The sequence below is a fragment of the Vanessa atalanta genome, chromosome 11 (genome assembly GCF_905147765.1).
Source record: "Vanessa atalanta chromosome 11, ilVanAtal1.2, whole genome shotgun sequence".
In the NCBI taxonomy this organism is placed as follows: Eukaryota; Metazoa; Arthropoda; class Insecta; order Lepidoptera; family Nymphalidae; genus Vanessa; species Vanessa atalanta.
Genome location: NC_061881.1, coordinates 5648701 through 5676547, shown reverse-complemented (window position 1 = coordinate 5676547; position 27847 = coordinate 5648701). Strand labels below are relative to the sequence as shown.

The following is a 27847-nucleotide window of genomic DNA, read 5'->3' as shown; positions in this document are numbered from 1 at the left end:
CATTTTGCCGGTTTCTATGACAACGGGAGGCTGCGGTGCTGCTGTTCCGCGACTATCTGCGCGCACAAATCAATGGAATCTCTATAGGGTTATCACCGTTCGTTTTTCATAATTATTTAAATCTGCTAACTTATTGACAATATATGTTCGATTGGACATTTTAATATTATTTATGTAATAGAACTTTTATTTAAAAAAAAAAAAACTATCATTAAATTGTATATTTAACATATTGCAATGCAATGTGTAAAAAAAAATAGAAATAAATTAAGACAACTCGTACTGTAAGAAAAATAACATTTTCACAAGTATTTTATTATTACAATATAATAATACTAACATTGATAAACAAATTATAAAGTTGACCAAGCAATTAATTGTATAAACCCTAAGTCTTCGTCTCGAAACGAATGCGCAAAGCCTCACTCTCGGCCGAACCTCCCTTCGGTTACTCGCGACAGTCTTCTCTGTCCCGTGTCATTCCCACGTACCTACCTTACAGTTACGACCTCTAAAATGTAAACAGTGCTCCTTAAGTATAAAATGATGTGACCTATTTTAATATTGAGCAATTTTACACCTAATTTATTATAATTATTTGCGTTTATTGCATTTTATAATGGATGTAAAACATTATTTATAGGTAAGTTCTTAAGTGTCTTCATTTATTTATTTAACATAGTATTATATATTAAAATCTTACATTGTAACAATATCAACAGTTCTTGTATAGAGCTTTTAACTATAACATATTTTTATTTGGAAAAAAATAGACCATCGGAAGCATCCCTTGCTCATTTGAACATGAAAATTGCTAAAGAAGTGACTGAGGATGACTCTATCGACGACGACAATGTTCCAATTGCGGTGCAATTATTTCTATGGAGGCAAACAACACCGTTTATGCGCCCGAGATTCGGAAAAGTTCACGAATCTACTTGCACGGTTTGTCTAACTTAGTATAGTAGGGTAAGCTAGTAAAATAATTTTAATATAATTATATAATCAGATAATTATTCGCACGTAATAGTTTAAAACATAAGCTCTTGGAAAGTCGAAAATTTTATTAATTAAAATGTTTTTTTATAAGTCATTCTATTTCATTTCTAATCTTATTTTTTATCAATTATTGTTATAGAAAGGAACTAATGTAACTATGTAATGGCAAAAAATATTATATTAATACTAATTTTCGAAATAGTACTACCACTATTAAAGTCGCTAATAAAATTATTTAAGTGCGTCTTACATTTTTAAATCGTTATGATATTTTCATGTTGAATTCCAATAATAAAAACTATTAGTTAGTTAATAAAGAATTCGCGCTGATTCTAAGTAGGTATTCCTACGTATAAAATATTATTTTTTAACACCTTACTTGTAAGTATATATAACCGTTTTACATACGAGACTTTTACAAATTATCATGTATTATGTAAATATATTACACACGATTTTATCAAGTCATATTGAAAATAATAAAATGTATTATGAGCGCACTTAAACATCTTATAGCTATAAATTAAAATTATAAATATTATTAATATTCTATATGAATAATATATATTTTGTTTTTCTTAATGTGTAATATGTAAATTATATATTTGTTGTAAACATGCAGTTCTGTCAGCGGGCTCCAGGACATCACGTAAGTTTGTTATTAAAAATATGTTTTAAATCTATGTTATATGTTGATATAAAACCTAAAAACTTAGTTCTTTAATACTTACTTACATCTTACAAAATAAAGATTTTTTAGAATGAAATTAGATTTTTATTTTAAAATCAAATATGCTTAGTTTTTTTTTTAAGAATTTTCGTTTTAATTTTATTGTATTGTATTTATCTATCAGCTAAAATATAATATAAATCGTTTTTAGAGTTTAATAATTATTTATTAAATGTATTTAGGCAGATTATTATTTTTATTTGTGGCAGCTTTAATTTTTCCAATATGCAAATGCCAAATATTTGACATTTATATTGACAACTGTCCTGTCATTCAACTTTGTTTACAGTATTTGTAAACAATAATAAAACTTATAACTGATTAATTAAAATGAATTTGTGTTTGTTAATCATAAATTTTTTTTACTGCATACTGACTTAGGAACTCAAAGAGGCCTGTAAGGTAAATTAAACATTTTTTTTATATATAATTATTTTTAATTAATTAATTATTTAACGTGGGTAAAAAATTATAACGAGAAGAGAACATTTGCACTATTATCATCACAAAAAAAAATCATTCAGTATTTAAGCAGAATAGATTATAATATTTTTCCTCCATCATTAAACTGTACTAAATTAATGTTATAAAAAAGCTATGCTTATGGCTAGAGGACGTTTTAATCTCGATTTATTTTTATTGAAACTATAGTTCACCAGAAGTTAATTAAAACAAAATATTTTCAGTCGTTTGAAAAAGTGTTGGTACAAAATCTTCGATTTGGACTATCAAACAACCTCATTGATGCTATAGAAGCTATTCCACGATGGAGGCTAATACAAGCTGCACTACCTCATGTGATGCATGCTTTAGCTGGACTTTTACACAACAGGTGCTCTTAAATATTGTTTCATAATATAGGGAATTTATATATATATATATCATTTACTACAACTTGAAACATTAAAATATCTAAATATTTTATATATCTAAATCTACTCTATACAGTTTTGGTTAATAATTACAGAGTAAAAGACAATATGCAGACCCTTGGAAATGTGGAAACAAAACTTCTGTATACCCTGCATTGGATATTACTTGATGCTTCCGATGAATGTGCTGACAATGACTATGAAAATGGAAAATATTATTCCAATCCCTTCCATTATCTATTCTCTGTACCTACTATGACTGTAAGTGAAAAATTTAATTATTATAATACCTTTTAGTATTATTAATAATGTTACATATATTATATAATGTGAATTTAATGCATTTTTATAGAGTGATATACATTAGATATATATTAGAGCAGAATTATATATATGCATATGAATATTATTTTTGTGCCATAATCTTTAAAGTAAGCAGGTTAAGGTTTATTTATGACATAAGAAAAGCTAAGAGCTTGTAAATATTGATTGCTTGTTGAACTTGTAAATAATGATTCTATATTATTTCAGCTGTTTGTTTTCCTATTTGCTCCTATATCACATCACCTCAAAGAATCAGACTTTACAAACAACTACAGATTGGAAAATGGATTGAAGCTATGGCAAGCAATGTGGGAATTTAGGCATCCTGATTCAGCTTGTTTCACAACACTTGTCAAACCCAAACCTAAGCCTCTAGGAGGAAAATACTCGAAAAGAAACCAACATGGTGATGTCTTTATGGGCCGTATGTATATAAGAATATAAATAGGTTTTTAGATTTTATGTGCCTTAAAAACACAAAAACCTAAACCATGAAAACCTAAACAAATTACTTTACATATATATTTTTTATAACATTAAATATGTATAACAAAATATATAATATTTTAAATAATTATAATTTATTTAAAACAATGCTTAATAAATAATTTTTGAATTAGCTTTAATGGGATATAATCAAATAACTATGAATATTTTTTAATAAATGGATATTATAATGCATGTGAAATACATTTTTTACTCTGTGCTCACGAATTATTAATTTTTAGGAAAATTTTCAAAAGAAGAAAGTGCCGTTAATGGCAGCCCTCCTAGTCAGAACATTTCAATGTCACAATCAGAAGCTCCATCAAAACAAGCCAGTACAGAGGAAGAGCCGTGGCTCTCATCACCCAAGGATACAATTTTTCCTGAGACAATCCCGGAGGAGAGCTCCAGTACAGAGGAGGAACATGTGGTATATACAGGCTGACTTTGAAATCATTGACATCCTTTTGACACCAAGTCATCTCTGAATCCTTAAAAGATAAATAACGAAAATAATCAGAATCCGAAAATTAGAAATCATTAAAAATTCATAACAAATATAATAGCGTGCTATAAACACCAGCCAAGTACCGACTAAAAATAAACATTATAAATTTATTGGCAAAGTCACCGATAGTACTTTCTAGTACCTACAGATGTTACCCCAAAACACCAACCGCATTATTCTCCAAATAATTCCTAAGCCCTAGTCCAATTTCGCAATTCTGCAAAAAGCACTTACACTAAATATTAGGTACATTTCTGATTCGGAAGGTATTGCAGTTCCCAATTGAACCGTTATAAAAGTGCCTATGTAATGTATACAATTGTTTATGTAATAGAAGTAAATAATCAAGTATTAAAATCACAACAGCGGCAACGTCACCTTTGCAAATTTAGTACTGAGGAACTCGTCTGAGGAATTGCGAACAAATAAATAATATATATACAATATAATCATAAACGTAATTCATGCAATTCCTCTACGTTTAGTCTCCTACTTCTTAATAATTGTCCGAAAAGAGTAACTACTGAGTTTCTTGTCGGTTCTTCTTGGTAGAATCTACGCTTAAAATGACGATACCAAGGCTTCTATAGATTTCAAATACATTCTATATACAAATAACATTTTTAATCTATAATGTTCTTATTTATACTTCTGCTCAAAACGAAACCAATTTTATTTCATATCCTAAAATATTCTTTACAAGACTGTTGTTAAACATTACATTTATTTGCAGTTCATTTATCGCCTACCGTCTGAACAAAATTTTAGTGGAGCAAATAAAGGAGCTTATACGGTGTATGCAGCTGACCCAAGCATATTTCAAGTTCGCAGAACGGACTCAGCGAAGCCTACATTACCAGGGATCAAGCCCTTACCTCAAATCACCAAAATGAGGTATATTACATGGCTTAATCGTAATCATAAGAGCGTTTATCGATGGGGTTTAAAGGCTGAGTGATCAAGTTTAGTTACAGACACAAGGGTTATAGCATCTTATTTTTTAAGGTTGGCTGCACATTGGCAATGTAAAGAATGGTTAATATTTCTGGCGCCAATGTCTATGGTAGGTGGTGAGAACTTACCTAATAGTCTCATCGTCCGCCTACCTATTCCATAAAAATATATATAATCTTTACAATAATATCAACGGTAGTTGATAAACTTTCAAATGCGTTTGGAAATATTCATTATACATTATTAATAAGGATATATTTATATCCTATATATTAGTATCCAGTACATATGCCATTCATATAATCATTTTCAGCTCATCAGATAAGGAGTCGTTGTCTGATAGCGGAGGCCAGCCCGGTGTAAAAAGCACCCCGACGTCGATAGAAAAGGGAACTAGTATCAAACAAATACAACATGTAAGTAGGTTTATGATGAATCTTGCTGTTTACAATGGAATTAAAGGCAAAAATCTATTCAATTTAGCGTACAAATCCGTTCGATATTCTATTAACGTAAGCTTTACTACCGTGTGGGAAACGAACTTCATCACAATTATTATGCGAAAATACCCACGTTTTTAAAATCACAATGGTTTAAGAACTTAACATAACCTTAGATAAAATAGCATGTTGTACATATTTTCTTTTCTATGTAATAAAAAGATGTACTATACTCTTATTCGCTATATTATCGGCGTACATTAGTATATATGAGCGCGGCTTGTGCTCACAAACTATTTTAGTTTAATTAGATATGTGTTAAAAGTGTACTTTATGAAGAAAAAAAAAATAATTTAAAAGTGGGTAGGTCGCGCCTTAGTAAACTAATAAATCTATAATTTTATATAAGTAAAGATCAAATATTGTATGTATTGTATGTGCAAATCATTGAATATATTTCAAGGTATCCGCGGCAACTTTCCTCGACGTGGCCACCATGAGATGTCTCTTTGCATCGCAATGGCAAGAAGAAGGTGTATATTGGGCGCTACATTATCTATATAATAGGTCAGTTCATCAATAATCGTGTAATAAACAAACCAAAACACAATCCACTATTGAATAACACGTTAAAAGTTTACTATAACTATTTTCCAGATTGCGAGATATTTGCGACGATATATCCAAACAAATTCAAATCAGAAAACGAAGCAATTCTCTGCCAATACCGAAAATAGAAGTATCGATATACCAAAGCCCGGAAATCAAAGAGCGTGATTCATTGAAAAACTTTATGGAGGTTCCAGATTCAAAAGACGTATCACCGATAACAGAAGTTCCTTTCACGAACATAACTAAGTCAGAGGAAGACAACGTAATGTCGAGAAGAGCCAGCGAAAAAGTTAAACGAAAAATGAAAATGGCCGATTTGAAAGCTTTCGTCGAAACTAAATTACTGTCGAAATCAGAAAAAGCATTGGAGAAAATTGGTCATGATGAACATAAATTTAGTTTTCATACAGCAGTAAGAATGATATCTGTAGATATTTTTTCCCTAGCTATTTACATTGTAGTATATGCTTCTGACAGCAAACGGAGTAAAAAATATAATTTTAGGAGTATCACAGAAGTTTAGATAACGCGGACGACCGACCGAACTCCGCGCTCGCAAGCAATTTCCCGCCTCTAGCTCCGAGGCTGACAGGGGACTTGCTCCAGTGTAATCTCATTAAAGGAAAAAGTATGCCGAGTCTCAGGTAAGACCTATTGAAGTAAATGAACATATCAGAATTTCCTAACATTCTTTTTTTTTTGTAGTTTTAGGTAATTTTTGTTCAATAAAAAACGCATTTAAAAATATATATTAAAAAACTAAATAACTGATATCTATTATTTAGAAGCTTAGCTTCATAGGATTAGATTTTTTTAGGATATTTCGATATAAGTTCTATCTATATTCTATGGCTAATGAGATCAAAATTTCTAGAATGCGCCCACTATTTTGTTCTAAATACCAGTATTTTATTTGTGAACTCATCTCTATCTAACCATATACTACTCTCTCAATCACAGCACAGCATGTTTTCTTTCTCACACATATTATAATATTATTTAATGAATTTTCTTTTTTAAAATGTATTTTTCTCTTTCTCCCGTGTTCCTTACGCTTAATCCTGTACAATATTATAACGGACGAACGATGTGGTCGCTAGCTGTCTGATAGACGAGCTAGCATCCAATGGGTAAGTTTTAAGAAAACGTATGACAGGAATTTAGAAGTAGAAGCTTCATTAGTTATTCGATAAATCAAAACAGACTCTCGGTCTCATTACAGCGTAGATTGTTATCGTTTTAAAATTTAGCAATTTACAAAAAATAAATTAGTGTCAAAAGTAAAAGCTTAGCTTGAGAAGTAATAGTTAATATCAATTTAAGATAAGTTAAATATGCTATTTTATTGAACATCATCATCTCATTTGAAATTCTTTGTCATTTGAAGCTTTTTGAAGTTTAAAATTCGGGCTTTCAAGTTTTTTAATACTTTAATAACAACAGATATCATGGCTTGTAGAGTGTTATTACGATGTTAATTTTTGAACTGCATGATACGTAGGCAAAGATTGCTGGTCGAATAAAAATATTTGTTGATGGTACTTAAGTTACTAAAATGATAATACGCACATCATCTCAATTAGCACATACGAAAAGGAAGTACGTACTTAAAACTTTAATTGTTATATTTTGAAACTGCACCATCACCAGTAGACTGTTTTAAATTTTAAAGATAGAATAAATGATCTCGGATGTTTTTTGCGTTAAAAAGTAGTAATTATACAATCATATGTATTAGAAAGATGAATTAAATATACTTTGCAGATACATTGGTGAGATCAAGACGGAACGTGCGCAGGACACGACAGTTATTAAGCCATCTAACATGCAAAAGAAAAAGAACCCCATCATCACTGTTACAGAACACACGCCCACACCGTCACCTGACTACCTCTCGAAAACAAGACAAGTGAGAATTTGTAATAATTATCAAATCATCATTTTGTTTTACTCTAAACCAGAGATGTTATGGATACGTAATTTCGGATTTGAATATGGATACGCATAAGAAATTATTTCGGATTATACGATTGTTTCGGATAGTTTCAGTTACAAATATTATATTATGTAATCCATTTAATACCATATTAATAAACAGTTTTCACCGCGAATTTAAAATATTTCTGATATATAATCAAATGCACTTTTACAGGGTTCCCTCGAATCACAAATGGACTCAGTAAGCATGCAAGGGTCTCAACATATACCGACTCCAGAACGCAAGCCAAGTTTAACACGATCACAAACTGACTCCAACATCACTTATATTGTGGAAGAGATACAGGAAGCGGCTGGATCGTTGCATTATATCACGAAAGACGGAGATATTGATTTCCAAGTTGTGCTTAAAGTAAGGATTTATTAATACTGAAAATTAAAAAAAATAATTAAAAAAAGCTCCTGAAGGTTGTTCTTGAGGCAATAAATAATATAATAATAATCAGCCCTTGCGTTAAGAAGTTATTTTAAACGTTCTCTTAGGACTATTTTCGCTACCGCAAGGATGAAAGAAATTGATCATTAATAATTGCCCAACTTTAGAAATTACCTGTAATTTTCCAAAATAAAACAAATTTTCTTCATTGTGTCACAGGCCGTGTACTCCGTGTCAACTATGGATAGTTTTTACATAACAATGAGAGTGATGGAAGTGATGCTTAACTTAGTGGATACACTAATGGAAATTGGGGTTCATAAAAATTGGCAGTCTGATAAAGGGCAAGATCCCCAACCGGAAACAGTTGATCCTTTGGCAGATTTTCAAAAAGACAAAGAAAACAAGGTATTTATATTTTCTAAGTCGGCAAAATATTTATGACACACATTTCTTACAAACGGTCCAACAGTTGCCTTCTGAATTTTAGGAAAGAGATTCGGGCATTCCCTGCGCTCAGAGCCAAGATTCAACAAATGTTGAATCCGGTGAAAGTAAAGAAAAAACGAAAGAAGAAGAACATTTTGATTGTCCCTACTATATGCTGATGTACATAATTCTAAGGTTAGACTTAAAATATTGTTTGCTAAAAATTTTATTGAACAAAAGATCTTATAATGTCTATAAAACTATTTTCCAAACGTAAATTCTTTATATTGCAGATTATTACGTCAATTAGGATGTTCTCACGGCTGTACAACTGCGTTGCGAGGCCCTCAAGCTGAATGTCTCCGAGTACAATCAAGAAATTCGCTCCGGCAGCTGCGTTCTGCGTCTGTGACTAAATTCACTTTGCGACTTAAAGAAATGACCAAATTTGCACCAATCAGAGAGGTTTTAGATAATTTGCATTCTACTCTCGGCTATTGTACTGAACCTGCGACCATGGTATCACCTATGAGTAAGAACTTATACTTTAAAGGTCTTTATTGGTCACTAAATATTTTAAACTTATAAATAAAATTAACGTATTTCAGATCAGCAAAAAAGAAATTTCGCAAAATCCCCAGAAATGAGCCATCTACAGACAGGATATGCAACGAACTTCGGAGCGGGACAGGGGCCCAATGCAAACAGAGCAATAGAGAACTTTATAGTGGAAACCACTTTTCGAGTTCTAGTTACAAGATTTGCCATGATGCATAAAGAATTAAAATTGCTTGATAACTCGGTTAGTATTACTTAAAATTACAATAACATTGGACTTTTTCTAAATTACGTATATCTATTTTGTGACAGGTAACAAACTTGGATGCGTAGTATTTACAAAAATGTCATGATTAATATTTAAATTACACCGAGACCTAAATTAAAACTAATCAGTCGCACTATAATAAGTTATTAAGTTACCTATCGCTAGGCTCTATACGCGGAAGTGCGTCTTTTGCTGAGCTACGTACGAGAGGCTCACGGGGGAGAGTTTCGTGCCGTGGCCTTCAGTGCCTTATTAGACACGGCGGAGAGGCCGGGCACGCAGGCGAAGGACTCCAACATGCAGACGACGAGAGTTATCAGGTAATCCATAAATATTGTTTTTTTACATTTAACAATATGATTACTAAAAGATATATAGAAGTGAGCCCTAAAGTAGCGTGTAAAAAAACTGTCGCTCTTCACCCCAAAAAAATTAAAGAATTTTATCCATACATGACACTTTTAAATTATTATTTTTGTAATTTATGTAGTACGATCTTCTACGAAAACTCGTGTTTGACAGAAGTCTGGATGATCAATTTTAAATTATTCATATAATAAAAACAATAATTATTTTTATTAGGCATATTCCTAGAATGGCTGATGATGAACGTGGTTCAGACACTGGCGCTGACTCTGGTTGTGCGGCGGATGACAGAAGCCATAAAAAGTTTACCTTCAAAAAAAGAAGCACTTCTTCCACTGGTGCTCATGTAATAAAATTTTATAATTAGATTTTTTTATTGTGTTTTTGAACTCTAACTTTGCTAGTCCGTAAAAATTTTAGGTACAAAGTAAGCAAGTAACTTCAACTTCAAGCGAGATAATATTGCTCAGTTGATAGTGCATTGAAGGAATACGTTGTTTCAACGCATGAAATCTATGGACTTCAACCGTTCTCCCTAAGAAAATAAGACGCCTTGACCTAGATATGGGATGTTTGAGAGCAAATTAAAGTAATAACTTTAATAACGTTTTATTTCATTTTAGAGCCTTCTAGAAACCGAGGCCGGTGATGAATCAGCCAGTCAGTCGCCTTTGTCTGTTCGAACCCGAAGATACCAACTGACGCCTCGACAATCTGAGCGAACTATCCCGTCTGCTTCGTCTGCTGATATAACGCCACATCGCAAGATATCTCATTCAAAATCTATTCCTTCTAAATTTCATATTAGCGGCATAGGTGAGCGTGAAATAATTATCTTTTATTTGTAAACGTGGTTTTTAGTGGATTAAAATCCTCATAAAAAAAGTAAATTTGAACTTATTTTATGACTTCCAATTCCTAATTTGACCTTGAATGTAAATTTGAAAAAAAAAAAAAACATTTCCAAAGTATTTTACATTCTCGCATTATATTATTATTATAATATTATAAGGTATTTCTATATAGTATATAGTATAGTCTGGACTCTATAGCGTTTGCTTCTATTCTATTGTAACAGTCAATTGGTTTCGCCAAAAACCTCAGCCCCAGAATCTAGTGCGAAACGGATGCGGTTCCGGCGAATCTCTTCCAATATCCGGTAGCATGGCGTCCTTAGCGAGGCCATTTCACACGCAACCGATACACGTGTCGCGTCCGGTTCATGTCAAGCGACGAGTTGGTTACACACTTAACAGGTATTGCGTGTAAATATGTCATCAAATACAAGAAATGAAAACCAGCTAACAAATTTGAACCTTTCAGAGCCAGAAAAAGGGTTGAAGATAGATTGAATAGATTTGGTCTGAGAAAAATGGGAAAGAAACGGGACGGGAGCATAGAAGAAACTATAGGAGGGTGTAAGTTCTACTTAATAATTGTACTAATAAAATATTGTAAATAATTATTCAATAAAAAATATAATTACATTTTCATTTATAATTTAAATTTTCAGATATGTCGCGTCGGGGGTCCGCAGAGGGTGGTTCTGGCGGCGGGGAATCCGAAGTAGTTGTTTTAAAACGACGAAGATTAGTTGCAGCTGCGCCGCTATACGCTGGTCTCGCGAGATTCAGTTTTATTCTTGACGCAACTCAACCCGGAGCCACTCCAGATGCATTATTTATGGCTGCTTTATTGGATTTAGTGAGAATATCTTTTCTTATATACATACACTTTAGCTCTAACGCTGTTAAAATTTTATATGATTAACGAAATAAAAGAGCATTTTGTTTTTATCCTGGTATACTTTAAAGGATTTAAATTAAGTAAAACGTTATAAATATTGTAGCAAAATATATTTGAATTTAATAAAATAGCTTGTCAATTAAAATATTACAGCCACACACAGTTGTCGTTGGACGAGCCGCTATGCTTCTAGAATGTGCTCATTTGGTACATAATTGCAATAAGGGTCAATGGCCTTATTGGCTCAAATCAAATATGGCGAAAAACCCATGTAAGTAATAATTATATTGATTATATGTATATATGTATGTATTTGTTTGAATTGTTAACGTCTATGGTTAAAATTATTTGCAGTATCTTCGGGTCCTTTACAGTTAAGAAGACAACGGTTAGCTGGAAAACTCTTTTATCAATGGGCAGAAGTAAGTATTAAAACTAGAATTAAATTATAAAATAGTTAACAAGAGCTGATATTTACCGATAAACAGTTTTTTTATGTACGAATATTTATTACTTTAAAAGTACCTAGTCGCAATTGACTACAAAGAGAATTGCTATGATTCCTGTGTACAAGATCTGTTTTATGTACAATTTCATTAGTAGATTATCCTTTAATAACTTGATGTTAATTGTAAGTAACTTTGTATTTAGGCAATTGGAAATAGATTAGAAGACATGTTAAACGAGGATAGAAAGCACATTGATACAGTTGTTAACCTCGTTAATGATCCCGATGGGCAACGAGAACTTTTGCAACAAGACGAAGAAGAAGATTTCTTAGATGAAGGTATAAATAAATTGTTTAAACAGTCGATTATTGCATAATAAGAAAACAAAGTAGATAGCGATCAATTTCATATTTGTGTTAACCACAGCTAGTATACGGCTTCCTGGAAAAACTATTGGCGCTGAATGTCCCCGTGCTCTAAGATTAGTCGCCTGCATGCTATTATTCGAAATCACAGCATTTCTCCGAGAAACCTATCAAAACTTACCTAAGTCCTGTCGATCTTCGTTAAAGGAAAGAGGACCTTGGGATCGAGTCTACAGGTACGATTTTTGCACGTTCTTCTTATTTTGTTTTCTTTTGGTAAGTAGTTGCCATATGTCTTCGTTGTGTCAATGATTATTTTTGTTATTATGTTTTGCGAAGGTGGATGCAAAAGCGGAGACGTTTATTGTGTAATAATAAGTGAGTTAATTATGTTTCGTACATTAGTAAAGATTAAAGAGTGCATATTTGTGATCAAACTTTTCATTTTAACAGGGCTCTTAGCAGTCAACACACATTAATGCCAGTCGAGTATGTGATCTAAAGGAATAATGCATGACTTACAGCACAATATGTGCATGCACATAGTTTGTAAATACATTTAGTATTAACACGGTATACTATATTCGAACCGTAAAACTTCACATAGCAATGAAATTCTTAGAGTATCGTAGGATTTTCGCTTTCATATCTCTAGCAAGGGATCCTGCGGTAAATGCAGACGTGTTGATTGAATTTATTATTGTTCACAATTTCATTTATGAACTTATAGTAAATTCTATCTTTGAAATCTGCCTTTCCGTGTTGATCCGATTGATCAAAAAAATTAAATAAAAATGATACCAATAAAAAAATTGTGACGCCCAAACCTAAAAAGCATGGTATGTTCTGAAGCAATGAATACTAATAACTATTAAAGGTAGGTAAAAATAATATAATTATTAAAAGGACATCACTAAACATAATAGGACAAGAGAAATAATATAGTTTAGACAAATTTAGAAGTATTTCGCTTTGCTACATTGGCATGCCGAAATTCAAAAAATAACAAAACATGATATATTAATTGATCCAAATAGATAGAAGAACTTTTCATGCTAAATAAATGCATCTCGTAATCTTAACGAAATCATCTTCTAAGTTAATTTATGGCATTGTAGGGAGGCTAATAGACGATGGAGTATGGCACTATCGAGTATGGGGCACTCTCAAGCATCAGCTCAAAGCTTACAATCAATAGCTGGAGCGGAAACGGAGAGAAAGATATCTTTCGTTCTTCATGAACCAGAAAACGTATCTGGAGGTAGCAGCGTCACGGTAAGAATCACATATAATTAAAATAATGATGAAGATATTTTTGGCTTATGTATTCAAAAATTTAAATAGAATTGATATGATTTTTATAAATTACAATTATGTTTATTGGATAAAGTGAAAATAATACAATTTTGGAAAAATAAATGTTTAAATAATAATCAAAGTAATACTTTGGCAATTGTACTCTCTTAAACAAAATATAAAAGCATCAACTGTTCAGCTTCCTGAAGCTATTCCAATCAGTGAAGATAAAAAGTCTCGCCTGGGCTCGCGAGGCAAAGGTATAGCTCGTCGGAACACACAGCAACATGCCGCCTACGGGTCTTTTAAGCGACGCTCCATTAAACTACGGCAGAAAGACGCGAGAGAAGTCTGTGATGATTGTAAGTTGAAGAAAAAAATATTTCAAAAGAATAGCAGAAATGTCAAAATTGATAAACTAAAATTGTCTATATTTCTGTAATATATATTATTGAGAAAAAAAAATTGCAGTTGTTAATAGAAGATCGGATTCAATACAAAGCAGGAGAAAAGTTTCGTCCCTTTCTGACAGGAGTGACACCTCAGAAGTTTATCCTGGAACAGGTAATAAAGACAATAATTAAATCATTACATAAATCATATTATTCTCTTATTAATATTAAATGTTTCTTTACTAGGAGGAACAGTGATAATGCCAAACGAAATGGATAGTGGTGGGGAAGAAAGCCCTGGAGTTTTGTCCGATGACCACGATCATCCGCCCGACAGCCCTGATAGTAACTCTACAGATCCTCCTGACATTAACAAAGGTTTCCCTTGGCTGAAGGTTAGCGTATCGTTGCTTATAAACCTTAGTTTCATTTTACTCGTATTTTTTTAGAATTTTATTCCAAAAAGTAATACAATTTGTTTATTTAACAGGTAATTGTCAAATTCATGAATTCTTTTAACTACGTGTGCTGCCACCAAAATTTCTGCCATCCCTACTGTTTCCGTCGCAATATGAGATCGACTGTTCGTCTAATGAAGTCTGTCCAAAAGGTTTGTTTGTAAAATTAATTTAATGAAATGGTTCCTCTATCGTACAACGTTTATATATTTTAATTTCTTTTAAGATATATGGTGAAAAGTTTGGCCCAGAAATAAGTACAACTAACAACGAGGAGGGCTCAGGTGGGACGAGACGAGGACGACGTACCCGCAAATCTTCAGAACATTCGACCGATAGGTTAAAAAGCCTTTTTTAGTATAAATACATGTGTTTACTTATGATGTTGATGATATTTGATAATGTAATATTTTTTTACAGAATCGATCGGTCAGTGCTAGAAAGCGCAGGGCTAGCCTACCGCACGGCGGGAGTAGAACAAACCCTTCCCCACAATGAATCATTACCGATCAACAAACCGGGTACTATGCCATATCCGCCTGCTGAACCGCCATCTATTTTAAAATATATAAAAACTCAGGTAAGATTTAGAGAAATTTTAAAAAACTATTATTTTTAAATTAGAATCGTTGAAATAATATATTTCGACCATTACGTCCGATCTCAAAGACTTGCTAATTACAAACGAGTAATTCCTATGAACAACGAGTTTAATTAGAGTATTTTCCTCATTTTATAATCCGATGGCAAGGCCTAACTGGTATAATGGTACTACGGGACATACAAAACATGCGCACATGTAGCACAACTTCCTAGTTAAAGGACCGCTGATAATGACTAACACCTAGACCTCACTAGATTAACTGTTTAAACGCTTTTTGTATTATGACTAATCTGACTATTTTCAAACTACAAGTTGGGATTATAAAAAGTTATTGGGTTTTTCTGTCGAAACATTCTCAGCCACAGCCCGAAGTCTAGAAGTTGGACTCCTCCACTATCTCGGAAAGTACACAAAGCCGTCGTACCCGCGCCTGAACTTTTTCCGATCGTGAGAGATTTGCTCTTCTATCGAACAATGAGAGTAACAATATCGACAGTGCACCAGTATTTGCGCACATACTTGTACACTATAATATACACTGCATAGTTGTTTCGTCTACCATGAGATCGGCCACCGTGACCGAAATCGATCGGACGCCAGCAATCAGTATTATATCCACGCACAAACAAGTCGGTACAAACTCCTTAGGTCCGCGACGCGTACCACGCCCCGCTGGCGGCGCTGGTGAAGGGCGCGACGACGCTGAGCGAGGACGTGTTCGCGGAGGCGGCGGGCGCGGCGTGGCACCTGCTGCTGGAGCCCGACCGCGAGCTGAGCGCGTGCGCCGCCGCGCTCTTCGTGCTCGCCGCCGTGCGCGCGCCGCTGCACGCCACGCACCTCATGCACAAGTACCTCAAGCACGCCGACCCCGCCGTGCGGTGAGTGTTCTCCAGCGAGTGACGAGGACTTGCAATTTTTGTACTGGGTGTTTAAAGCTTATCCTTACTGCTCGTTATTGCAATAATTATCACTGATTCTATCGAGTTGATCAATGTTACTGTAAATATACATGGCATTCTTGTAAATATATTGTGACGCAACTGTAAAAAAAGCTAACGTCTAAGTTACGAAAACTGACGTATACACTTAAGACCACTTCCGAACATAGTCCAATTGTTTTGCAAAATTCTGAGACTACTATGAGTTTGAAGACGCAATGCTCTTTAAATTTATACGGACTTTGAGAGCAGTATAACAATAATGAAATTATTACAGTCGATTTTTATAATAACCCACATTATTATGATGTTTTCTATTAAAGAAATTCAATATAAATGTAATAAATATCTATTACAGAATTAATGCTATATTACGATTCCAAGTAATGTGGAAATTGAGATATCAAGTATGGCCACGCATGGAAGAAGGCGCATCTGTCACTTTTAAAGTACCACCGCCGGGTATCGAATTCACTCTCCCGTCACCGAAAATAGGTATCGAATCTTTGGCCGTGGTAGATCCACCCTGGAGTCCACAAGTTAAAGATAAAGATATGGAAATGACTTTAAACCAAGAACGACACGTAAGTTTCTTAAAGATGTTCTTAAATTTGAAACCGATTTCTTGACAAATTTTGATGTCTTATTTCGGTTTTTAGCGCTCACTAGTCACTGCAACGAAAACACGAAAGAAACAACAAACGGAAGCAATCAAAAAGGCACTGCAACAACGAGACGATAAGAAGAAAGCTGAACGGGAAAGTTTCCTCATAACAACGATACCAATCACTCGTCAAGCCGCACGTGAACCAGCTCTAGATCACGCTGCAGACGATCACGTTGAACGTAAGTATAATACATTAAGTATATTAAGGAGCCTAAAGAATATACTATAGTTGCATGCAATCATAAATGGTATAATTTATTTTATTTATCATTTCTGCCAAAGTTTTACATCTTACAACCCTGGGGGCGTTGGTCGGGCATTGTTGATATGAGAAATGATGAATACTTCGTATAGTACCAATTTCTAAAATTTTGGCGAAACTATCAGGATTATTTTTTGCCCGTCCACCTGTCTATATAAAACACAAAAAAGACTGTAATATTGTGTGCAATGTTTGTCTTTGGAGTTGTAAGGAAATGTCATCAGTCTAAACGTGAAATTATTGGGACAGTACAAAAAATGCACTCATGAGTCTAATTTCAATATTCTGAAATATTTTTTAAATTCATTGAATGTAGGTCAACATAAATTATTATTTTTATCTTGTTAAATTGACAATTGTTATTATGCTTATTAAATCCGGTTCCGGTTTTAATTAAATTATTTTACGAAGAATAGTTAATGAGTTCAGGGAAGCCCATTGTCTGTTACTATAATTTATAAAAAGTCTTCTGCACGCCTTCAGCACCAGCAGATGAGGAGATGGCGGAAGGCGTGCGCGGGTCGCACCACACGCAGGTGGCGTCGGCGCTGTTCCCGTCCGTGCTGTGCTCGGCGGTGGCCGAGATCATCTCGCTACTGGACGACGCGGCCGTCTCCAGGGACGGCTGTTCCGTGTATGAAGTCGCTTACCAAGTACGTTTTTAAATAACCAACTTAAATGCACAGCTTTTTATAAATAATATCCCAGTGAACTCGTTATATGTATTACATTTTCTAATACGTTTAAAGACTTGTTATTTTAATAAGACTATCTGTTTATGACTTTGCAGGTCATATGGGGTTGTCTTGTGGAAGATTCAGCGCTATTCCTCCGTCATGTGCTAGAAAGGCTAACCAGAGATCATCAAGATGAAATGTTCAAGCTCCTTCGCCACTTGATCAGATTTATACCACGACTGCCGCAGCAAGCTGCCTTCGCTCTATATAACTATATAATAGGTTATGTGATGTTCTATGTAAGGTCACCTCATGAGGACGGACAGAGACTTATAGGAGCCGCGTTATCAATTTTGTGGATGGTAATATTTTCACTATCTATATTATAATTATTATTTTTTACATTTATTAACAAGAATATATGTAATTTATAGGTAGTGCACAGTGTACATGGTATTATGTTCAAAGATTTAAAACAAATATTACGTAAAGAACAGTGTGACGCTTCAATATTGCTCACTGCAAACGTTCCAGCTGCCAAGAAAATAATAGTACATGGTCCGTGTGAGTATCGGTCTTGTAATAAAAAGAATAGTCATTCGTAAGTATTACTATATAATGAAATTACAAGCGTTTATCTATTCTAGCGGATAACGAAGGCAGCATACCTTCCCAATTCCCAGTACAAGAAGATACACAATTTTGTCAAATTTTAAGAGAATCTCTGGATTACTTTGGAATACCAGAGAGATTACATGACGAATACTTCCTTGTTGATTTTAAAACGCGTAAGTTGAGTCAATGTTATTATTTTTAACTCTTTACTTTGTTAATTTAGTTTATAATATTAATTTAAATAAAATAACTTCAGGTCAAATCCACAACCCTCAAAGCTATGTACGTGACCATTATTTCTTCAAACGCTCCCAGTACCCTCAATTAGGTCTTGTACACATGGAACCAGAGGAAGCTTTCGAAAAACTACAGCAACAGGAACTGTTGCACAAGTTTGTTGAAACAGGAAAAGTATTGTTAACATGGGCTATACTTAAAAATGTGGATATGGTAAGTGATAATAACTACGAACACATACATTATAAACGCACACACACATAACGTCAAATGAAGGAAATGAATATAAGAATGTTACGCTAACATTTATTTAATTCTTTCAGGTGGTCCAACGTGTAGTATTCCTCCACGACGAACTCATGAAATTACCATCGTTCCCGAGAAAAGCTCTTGAAGCCGACCTGGCTTTATACAGTCGGGGACCTCTCGGCTCAACATTGCTTGGGCTGGATGTGTTACATAAATTCATGTATGGAGTACTTCTTAGCTTATTGATGCATAAGAAACTTAGATATACCTACGCCATATATTTTCTTATTTGTCTTTATATTTCAGGTGGGTTCGTCTTATAGCTCGTATGTTCGAAGCGATGGCGGGAAACTTCACGTCATCCAGAGATATACATTTGTTTCTAAATGTTCTAAACGGAGCTCTAATGCTACATAGTGAAGATTCATTAATACTGCGATATGTTATAGCTACCTACGTCAATGCAGCATTTAATTTTAAGAATATATTTTCTACTAATGGGTAAGTAAATTAGACATCGGATTTTACATCGTGTAAATAATTTCTTGCTTTGTACAAGTTATAATAAAATATTAATAAATTTACAGATATCTTCTTATAATGCCAACTCTGTTACAAATATACTCGAATTTCCAAACGAATAAGCTAGTTACTACAACTATAGAGTATGCCGTGAAGCAGTTCTATTTGTTAAATAGAAAACCTTTTATACTACAAATGTTTGGTTCAGTTTCCGCCATATTGGACACAGATGAAGAAGCAGCATATGGGGATGCAAGTAAAGTATGTTAGAAAATCCATTAAAATTTCATATAAATAGTCATTTTTCTAAGGTCCATAGGCTAAAGACCTTCTCTTCTATTGTTTTGGAACTTATACTACCTAATCCTAATTAAAATATTAATAAAATTTTATTCGAAACAAACAGCTTTTGTTACGATGTTTTTCTTTCTCCGCCGAGTTCATGATGAGCCAATAATTAAGCACTTGAAAACTCCAATGTTTGTCCAAATTTAAACCCTCAGTTTTGGGCTCACCCAACTCATGGGATCATGAATTATCTTTAAATGTATGTACCGATACATAAATATAAATATTTTTTTAAATACTAAATACCTGCTGCTGCTTAGGACGTCTATATATCATTTCTTTTTTAAACAGGTACAATCAAGTTGCCTTTTTAATCTCTTACTGAGCTTGGAAACTCCCTCCCCCGACCCGCTCCACATAGCGGAATTAATCAAAGAAGAGAAACCTTTAAAGCCAATCGACTTCTGCTACAGAGATGAAGATGAAATGGTTAACGTACTCGATTGTATTAGCCTATGCGTGATGGTGGTATCGTATTCTGCTGAGAGCATGAGAGGATACCAAATGCTAGTAAGTTGTTAATTATGGGTTGTTATTTTAGGAATTATATAAATATTAATATTGACTTGTACGTTGAGATTAAACTAAATGTATCGATTGTTTTGACTTAAATGTCATGAGTACATTGTTTCTGAGTTTCATCATAATAATCGATAACAAAACATTTTTTATTATTATATATGAAATTTAAAATTATTTTATCACATGCACATTTATCCTTAGTAAGGAACCTTATCGTATACACGTTTAACGTAAGAAACATTTTTTAACAGATAATACTCGAGGCCATACTTCCGTGTTACGTGAAGCAAATAAAACTACCAACGTACAATAGAGAGGGCAAAACCGAAAAAGAAATAATCCAACAACTCGCAATCGCCATTAAAACACTCGTCAACAATTGCGAAGGACTATCTAAGTAAGTCACGAATTTAAAATATTCACACCCACGAGTACATTCAACTCGCACAGCTAAATAGTATTGTTTTAATTATTAGTACATTAGTTTGAAACTTTAGTAAAGCGTGAGTCAAATCTCTCGAATCGTGCTTCGTATTTCCCTACAACGAATGTCCCGCGACGTCACTCGCGGGGCATTCGGGCCGAGCCGGTGGGGATACAGTGCGCTGGCGCAGGTCGTACAACGGGCCGTACCGCACGTCGCCGGAGCACAAGGGCTCGTCGCAGCGCGGCTGCGCGCGCTCCGCCGCCTCGCCCTTCATGACGCTCGACATCCTGGACGACGAGTCGCACTCGCGCTACGTCAGCGACCACTCGCGCCTGCCGCCGCTCGCCGACTACACCGGCACGGAGGACTCGGAGGTGGCTGCCCAATATACAAATATTGCTTCGGATATCCGTTAACCGTTAGATTTTACTGGCCCGTCCGGGTAGGTCCCACCCACTCGTCGGATATTCTTTACCCAAACAGCAATATTTTGTATTGCTGTGTTCCGGCTTAAAGTGTGAGTGAGCCAGTGTAACTAGAGGAACAGGGGATGTAAAAATATGTGGACATGATGACTTACCAGGTAGCCCATTTACTTATCAGGTAGCTCATTAGCCCGTCCGACAAGCAATATAATTAAAAAAAAAATTACTTTGTCGCTGACGCCTTGTAGGTCTAAATGATTACGTTATGACATTTTATTTATTTATATATGATTACCTGCTCGAAAAGCCCTCTTGTTGAGCGTAAATCTTCGAACATATTTGACGTTACAGTTAGTACGCGCAGAGTATCGCCGACCCCGTGACGTATTGCTGTCATTGGTGGGTGAGTTCATTGGCCGCGCTACCGCTCGTCTTTTAGAGATAAATGGATCAAAAGGTACTGCCGGTTCTGATGGAAAAACTGTCGAACTTCTCGACTCCAAGTCACATGCGGTAAAAACTTTTTGTTTTAGATTTATATATTTACTTTTGCAAAATAAAGAATTACCTTTAAAATTGATTTGTTACATTTTAGAGACTTGCTGAAATAGCACACTCACTATTAAAAGTGTCTCCATACGACCCTGAGTCGATGGGCTGCCGTGGGCTCCAGCGATACATGATGCAAGTTCTCCCAGTTGGTGACTGGGCTGATGATGCTCTTAGACCTGCGCTTATCATGATCTTAAGACGACTTGACAAAGTGTTTCTTAAAATTGCTAAAAAACCGAGCATAAGAGTGAGTTTTTAAAAACATACTTATGTATGTAGTAAAGTTAGAATAGGAAATGCAAATTTGCTCATTTCTTTATAATTTCTCTTTACTGAGTTTTTAAGGGGCTACTATGAGGCTATAATTAATTTCGCCGGGGGAATAATAAGCTAGTGAACATGTAGGATTATAAATAATATTTTTTAAGTATATAACTCGCAAAATGTAAATATTTTTCCTACCAAATAGAAAATACTAGAGAACTGAGGCAAGTTTTCATGCAACGTTTTGCTTGACGTCGATTTGTAGTGTTTTAACAACAAGGATTTCATTACTTAAACTTAATCGCCCAAATATTTCGTTGAATAAAAATATATTGCCGTAAACATTCATAAATTTACAGAGAAACACTGATTGGGATTCAGCTGCAATCCTACTTAAAGGCGTTTTTGAGACGATGTCGCGATGTCCATACATTATGCATTGGCAACAAGTAAAAACTCTTCTCAATACTGTACAAGTAAGTAAAATGATGTAAAAAATTTTCGAAATCAATAAGGGTTCCAAATTTGATAAACATTTGCATTTGTGTTTAAAACATTTAAACTTTTATAATTAAGTATCTAAACTTTGACTTTTGACAATTTAATTTCGATCAAATGTTAATTTTATTTTAATGAGCTTCCTAATATTTTTTCCAGGCGTTGATAGTATCAGACAATAACAGCGGAGAGAATCTATCTTCAGCAACAGCTGCTTTGATGTCCCAACCTCCGCCTCCACATTTTTGTAGCACCGTTGTTAGGTTAATAGCACTTCAAGTTATAAATACTGGGGTTAGTATTAATGAAACTATTTATAAAGGAACATAAAACTAAATAACTTTGATTAAACTGATATAGCCCAGCAGATAGAACACGTCAATATTAACTGAAAATATATATTCAAATTCGGACAAAACCCCTGAGTTGTCATGTGTGAATTTGAATTCATAATTCCAAGGTGAAGTATAAATACCATATAGAAACCTGCATTTGACAAATGCATGCAGACTCTCACATATGCATATCCACCAACCCGTACTGGAGATTCGTGGAATAAATAGTGTTTGTCGGTCAGTGGGACATTTACGGACTTACTTAAGGTTTTTTTAAATATACATATGACGTTTGTTACAGGATAGCTACTCGCTCGAGCAAATGTGCGGTGGGAGTGCAATCTTCCCCTCAGCCGAGAAAACTGAAAACATGCTTATGAATTTATTCATGCCGCTATGTCTGAGAGTCGGAAGCGGTAGAAAAGGTAAAATACTTACGCTTTTAAAGCACTCATCTTAATTAATTACAAAATATACTTGATAATTTTATCGATATCTGGACTCAGTGTCCTACATTATGCATTGAAGTATTTAATCTAAGGAATCCGCATACATTTCCAACAAACCGCGTATATTGTGTCCGTCAGACGTGCCGCCGCTGCGGCAGTCGGACGTGTCGTACCTGGTGTCGGTGGTGGTGAACGCGCTGTGCCCGCCCGCGCCGGCCGGCCAGGCCGTGGCCGCCAACTCCAAGCTGGCCACCGACGCGCGCGCCAACTCGCTCACCTTCACCGGCAGTCGCGACACGCGCAACACCACGCGCCTCTCCAACCACCTCTATAGGATCGCCTTCCTCGGTGAGTCGTCTCGATATTCTCGTCGCATGTTTTCATATTATTTATTATATTAGCAACGATAAATAATGAAATAAATGAAATTTACCCAAACTAAGGTGTCACTTGTTAACACATTAATGTTAGAGAAGAGAGATATTTTAAAGAACTCGTTTATGTAAATGTCTCGCACAGCTCTGAAGGTGCTATGTGCGTGCTTCACGAGCGAGCTGTGCAGCGAGTGGGGCCGGATCGCGCGCGCCATGCGCGAGCTGGGCCGCCGCAACGAGGCCGCGCACCATCTGTGGGACTTCCTCGAGCACGTCGTCACCTACCGCACGCCGCTCTACGTGCTGCTGCAACCGTTCATTGTGCACAAGGTACGTACCCGTGTTGCGCTCCTATGATGATGCGTCCCTTTCATCTCCATCATTTAAAACTCAGACTTTTTTTTGTAGTGTGAAATAAAAGAATTAAAAAATGTATTATGAAAGCTATTAAAAATGAAATGACCATACTGTTTTGTATTTTCATCTCTAGCTCTCTCAGCCACCAATCGGTGACCACGAGCGCCACATGCAGTTCGTGGTTCGCGAACGTGTCCGCGGTCTCAAGCTGCCGGCGGCTCGCGCTCGCGGCGCCCTCCTCTCAGAACTGGCTCGCGAGCTGCGCTCTATGAGAGACACGCACGATCACTACAAATTCGGTTAGCACGGCGGCACCACGTTACTCTTGAGACATTAGTTTGAGTTAAACCTATTATTTATTTTAATCATACGTATTGCTAGGGATCCAGCCAGATTCGGATTGCCTTTTCTCACGATTTAAAACGTTGCAATAAATAGAAACCGCAGGCAAGGTGACGATCGCGAACGAAGCGTCTCACGCGCACGTGTGTCCCTCAGAGCAAATAGCGGAGAGCATCGGGCAGGGCGGCGGCAAGCGCGCGTCGGAGGCGGCCCCGCGCGGCGCGGCGGCGGACAAGCAGCAGCAGCACCGGCCCTCGCTCATCTCCATGCTGGTGGGCCGCGCGCCCGCGCCGCGCACGCCCGACCACCCCGCCGCCACGCTGTCCGCGCAGAGAGGTCCGCGACTCTCCATCATACCCTATTATACTCAGTGTCGACGTATGACAGTAATCGTCAGGGCCGGATTTATTGAAATGGAAATGTTCATATAAATTTTCAAAATAATTATTAGGGCCTCCACACCTCGTTGGCTCCAGGGCCTCGAGATCTTTAAATTCGATACTGTTAAACTGTAACTAATATTTGTCTACGAAGTAGAGCAGGAGTTTGAATTGGATGACCTGACCGATCATCAAACTTGTGTACATCTTTACATAGAACTTAAGAAATCCTCTTTACAGAATCGCTATCGAGCAGTTCGACGACAAGTCAACCGGTGTTTGATTTGCCAAATAATAATAACGGCCGATACAGTGACAACGGAAATAATAATCTTAACAACGCTAATGCACATTTGGGTACGTAATGTTTTGAATAACTTATCTTAATTTAAAGGTACAAATTTAAACGTGTCTTTAAATATAACAGGAGCGATCAATAACAATTATGGTGGCGAACCAAAGACAGCAGTCAACACCCCGCCGTATGGAAACATACAAACAAAATTGCGCTTCATGTCGTCTGTGGAGTTTAAATTAACTTCTGGTAATTATTTCATAATCCTAAATATTTTATTCTATTAAGAAATCGATTAATCTAAATTGTATATACATCCAGTCTTTAGTAGTTTAAAAGGTGCTTAAAAAAAACTATTCTTCAATATATATTTTTGTATGAAGAATATATATATAGATTATCTCAAACGAATAATCATATAAATCGATAATGAATATAGAGATTAAGGAATAATATCGTGTAATGAAGTACAGAGAACCTTCCGTTCTTTACACAAAGTTCATGAATACGATGAATCACCTTATGAACTCGTCTCAGGTGAGACGTCGCAGACACCGCTGTCGCCCGTGTCGGCGCCGTCGGCGGGCGAGTCGTGCGAGGAGGGCGACGAGCGCCCGCGACTGCACCGCGCGCACGGGCCCTCCAAAAAGACTTTCAAGTTCCGCCGCAGTCGCTACGCAAAACCAGAGGTACTCCCACGATTGTAACATCAAATCTAGATTGGCTTGTTCGTTATATACAAATGACACATCATAGCGAACTGTAAAAATGATCGCTAAGCGCGTACATTATAAGACCCCAGTAGTCTGAATCGGGCAGATGATTTCATCGTACTGCTGTCTAATGCATAGCATGCTGTACACTGTGAGTTTGTGAGTGATCGATGTCAGAACAGATGATTTTGTTGATATTAGTATGCCTATTTCGGTGATTCCGTGATTGTAACCTTATAAATTGAGGAGTGCGTAGCTAACTGTATACGTAAAGTAAATCGGAAGTATCACGCGTGTCAGACGGCGCGCGCGCGGCTGGAGTCAGACGAGTGCTCGTCGCCGGCCGCCGACGTCACGCCGCGCCGCGCGCGCCCCTCGCTGCTGCAGCCCGCCGCGCCCACCACCGACACCTCCTACGACAGCGAGATCTCGCAGACCTCCTCCACGTCCGGTTACAGGCCAGTTGCACACTTCTCTAACTCATCTATTCATAACTCGTTCAACTTGGGGAGTGAACGATCGCCTCCACGCTGTTTCGCAATGTAATTGTTATCGAAAAATTTACTAAATTCGATGAATTCCGGAGATATTTCTTTGACTTTGACTAATACGATTATTTTGAGATGAAAAGAGTATGTCATTAAGGCGAGTTTGCTGACGCTCGTTGTCTGTGCAGAGAGAGCTACAGCCTGCAGGCGTCCATGTCGGAGTCCCCGGGCGGGTCGGTGCGCGCGGCGCACAGCGACTCGGCCACGCCGCACGCCAGCCCCGACGGTAATCCCGCACCGCGCTCGTATGTACCGCGCCCGCCTACACCCGCTCCCCGAAGCTCTAGCTCTCTTTCTCTCTGCCCATCTCCCTTTTCCTAGCACGTTTTATTTTTATTTTAAATCCATGTATTTGTTAAGCAATATAATCTTTGAAGCATTTCGGTGTTGTTACAAAAATGTATGAATAAACTTTTGCCACTAAACATATTTATGGATAAAAAAGCGTGTACGAGTTAAGAATAATTAAATTAGTAGTTAACAAAAGTAGCTGAGAATTCTCCTCAAGAAACGGCAGCTACTCTTGTTCTAATTCTAGAATTGTATCCAGTCCTGTGTAGATTATAGTAGATATAATTAGCGACACAAATTTATAAGTGATTCAAAAGTATGTGATAGCTTTTTATTTAAATAAACACATATTTTTGTTGTTTATTATGAGTTCGAAAATTCTTATATATTTATAAAGCTAACTTAAAATTAATGAAGATAGGTAGGTAAGCATTTTAATCCCAGAACACAATTTATAATATATGAGTAATACTTTAGTTATTATTTAGAGGAAACACCCCCAATATTTTTTAATCTTGTTTCATATTGTTTATTAAAATTAGATAGCAAACAAACTTTTTATAATAATAATTCTTCCACTTTCATTACCCCTCTCAATTTTACCCAGATTGTTTATGCAAGTATTTATGCGTGTGTGCTTATGTTGTAGTGACAAACCGATTCCTTAACAATAATTACTATGCCACTGTTCCATACTAGTTTTAATGAACTTGTTTGTTCCCTTTTACTGTAGTAATTTCTGTCCATACACATATATATTACCTACTTAATAAAATTGTATTATCTAAATTAGTTATTTATTTACTAATTATTTTTATAAGAATTTTAATCAATTATCATTTAAGCAAAAGCCTTGCCTTTAATATTTTACAGACCATTTTTGTAGGAAAGAAATTACAAAACTCAATTACATAAATGTTGAGTCAGAGATCAGATCATAATATAAAATACAATTATCCAATTTTTACTTATAATCGGATGAATAACTATATATTATTGTTGATAGATAAAAAATAATTTTCAGCTTCTTTGAGTTGTGAATCTGCAACATCTTCAGCGGAACGGACTGCTTTGCTTGGAGCAGCCAGCCAACGATCTCTACTTTTGAGCAGCGATCTACGTGACGAAGATACACTACTTTAAATTGATATTCAATTCATAGAACATTAGACAATTTTTAATTTTATTAACTTTGAAAAATCAATTTACATAATTACCAATCAAAAAGAAGTTATAATTATTTTTCTGCATTATGCAATCTCTATGTAAAGAGTTTAAACTTTTAGTAAAAATCTAGAAGCAGTGTTTTACAACTGTCCAATGAAATTCT

The 27847-nt window shown here is 35.6% G+C and overlaps 1 protein-coding gene across 1 annotated transcript; it reads left to right on the top strand.

Moving 5' to 3' along the window:
• Nucleotides 1-615: 615 nt before the first annotated feature.
• Nucleotides 616-27847, top strand: LOC125067178 (protein unc-80 homolog). Its single transcript, XM_047675605.1, has 68 exons — nt 616-643; nt 774-945; nt 1622-1648; nt 2111-2131; nt 2416-2561; nt 2697-2862; nt 3133-3349; nt 3654-3841; nt 4653-4813; nt 5187-5289; nt 5777-5880; nt 5971-6352; nt 6430-6569; nt 7026-7055; nt 7690-7834; nt 8078-8275; nt 8519-8707; nt 8790-8923; nt 9022-9260; nt 9337-9530; nt 9720-9874; nt 10137-10266; nt 10544-10736; nt 10999-11176; nt 11244-11338; nt 11434-11624; nt 11820-11937; nt 12021-12088; nt 12318-12453; nt 12542-12716; nt 12820-12858; nt 12934-12969; nt 13599-13755; nt 13976-14138; nt 14248-14340; nt 14415-14563; nt 14659-14778; nt 14853-14965; nt 15047-15206; nt 15879-16108; nt 16527-16752; nt 16828-17014; nt 17581-17750; nt 17888-18136; nt 18209-18338; nt 18422-18562; nt 18646-18839; nt 18950-19095; nt 19182-19376; nt 19463-19658; nt 20037-20255; nt 20519-20664; nt 20882-21068; nt 21471-21632; nt 21715-21918; nt 22295-22411; nt 22593-22727; nt 23070-23193; nt 23356-23565; nt 23737-23921; nt 24082-24247; nt 24447-24626; nt 24911-25027; nt 25098-25214; nt 25503-25654; nt 25979-26136; nt 26355-26452; nt 27542-27847. The coding sequence occupies exons 2-68, from the start codon at nt 805-807 to the stop codon at nt 27658-27660; spliced, it is 10254 nt and encodes a 3417-aa protein (XP_047531561.1). The 5' UTR covers nt 616-643; nt 774-804; the 3' UTR covers nt 27661-27847.

Excerpts from the sequence above, each read along its gene's own strand:
- LOC125067178 (XM_047675605.1), top strand. The coding sequence starts at position 805 with ATGAAAATTGCTAAAGAAGTGACTGAGGATGACTCTATCGACGACGAC. Across the intron at positions 7,835-8,077 it reads ACCTCTCGAAAACAAGACAA|GGTTCCCTCGAATCACAAAT; the intron begins GTGAGAATTTGT and ends GCACTTTTACAG. Across the intron at positions 8,708-8,789 it reads AAAAAGACAAAGAAAACAAG|GAAAGAGATTCGGGCATTCC; the intron begins GTATTTATATTT and ends TCTGAATTTTAG.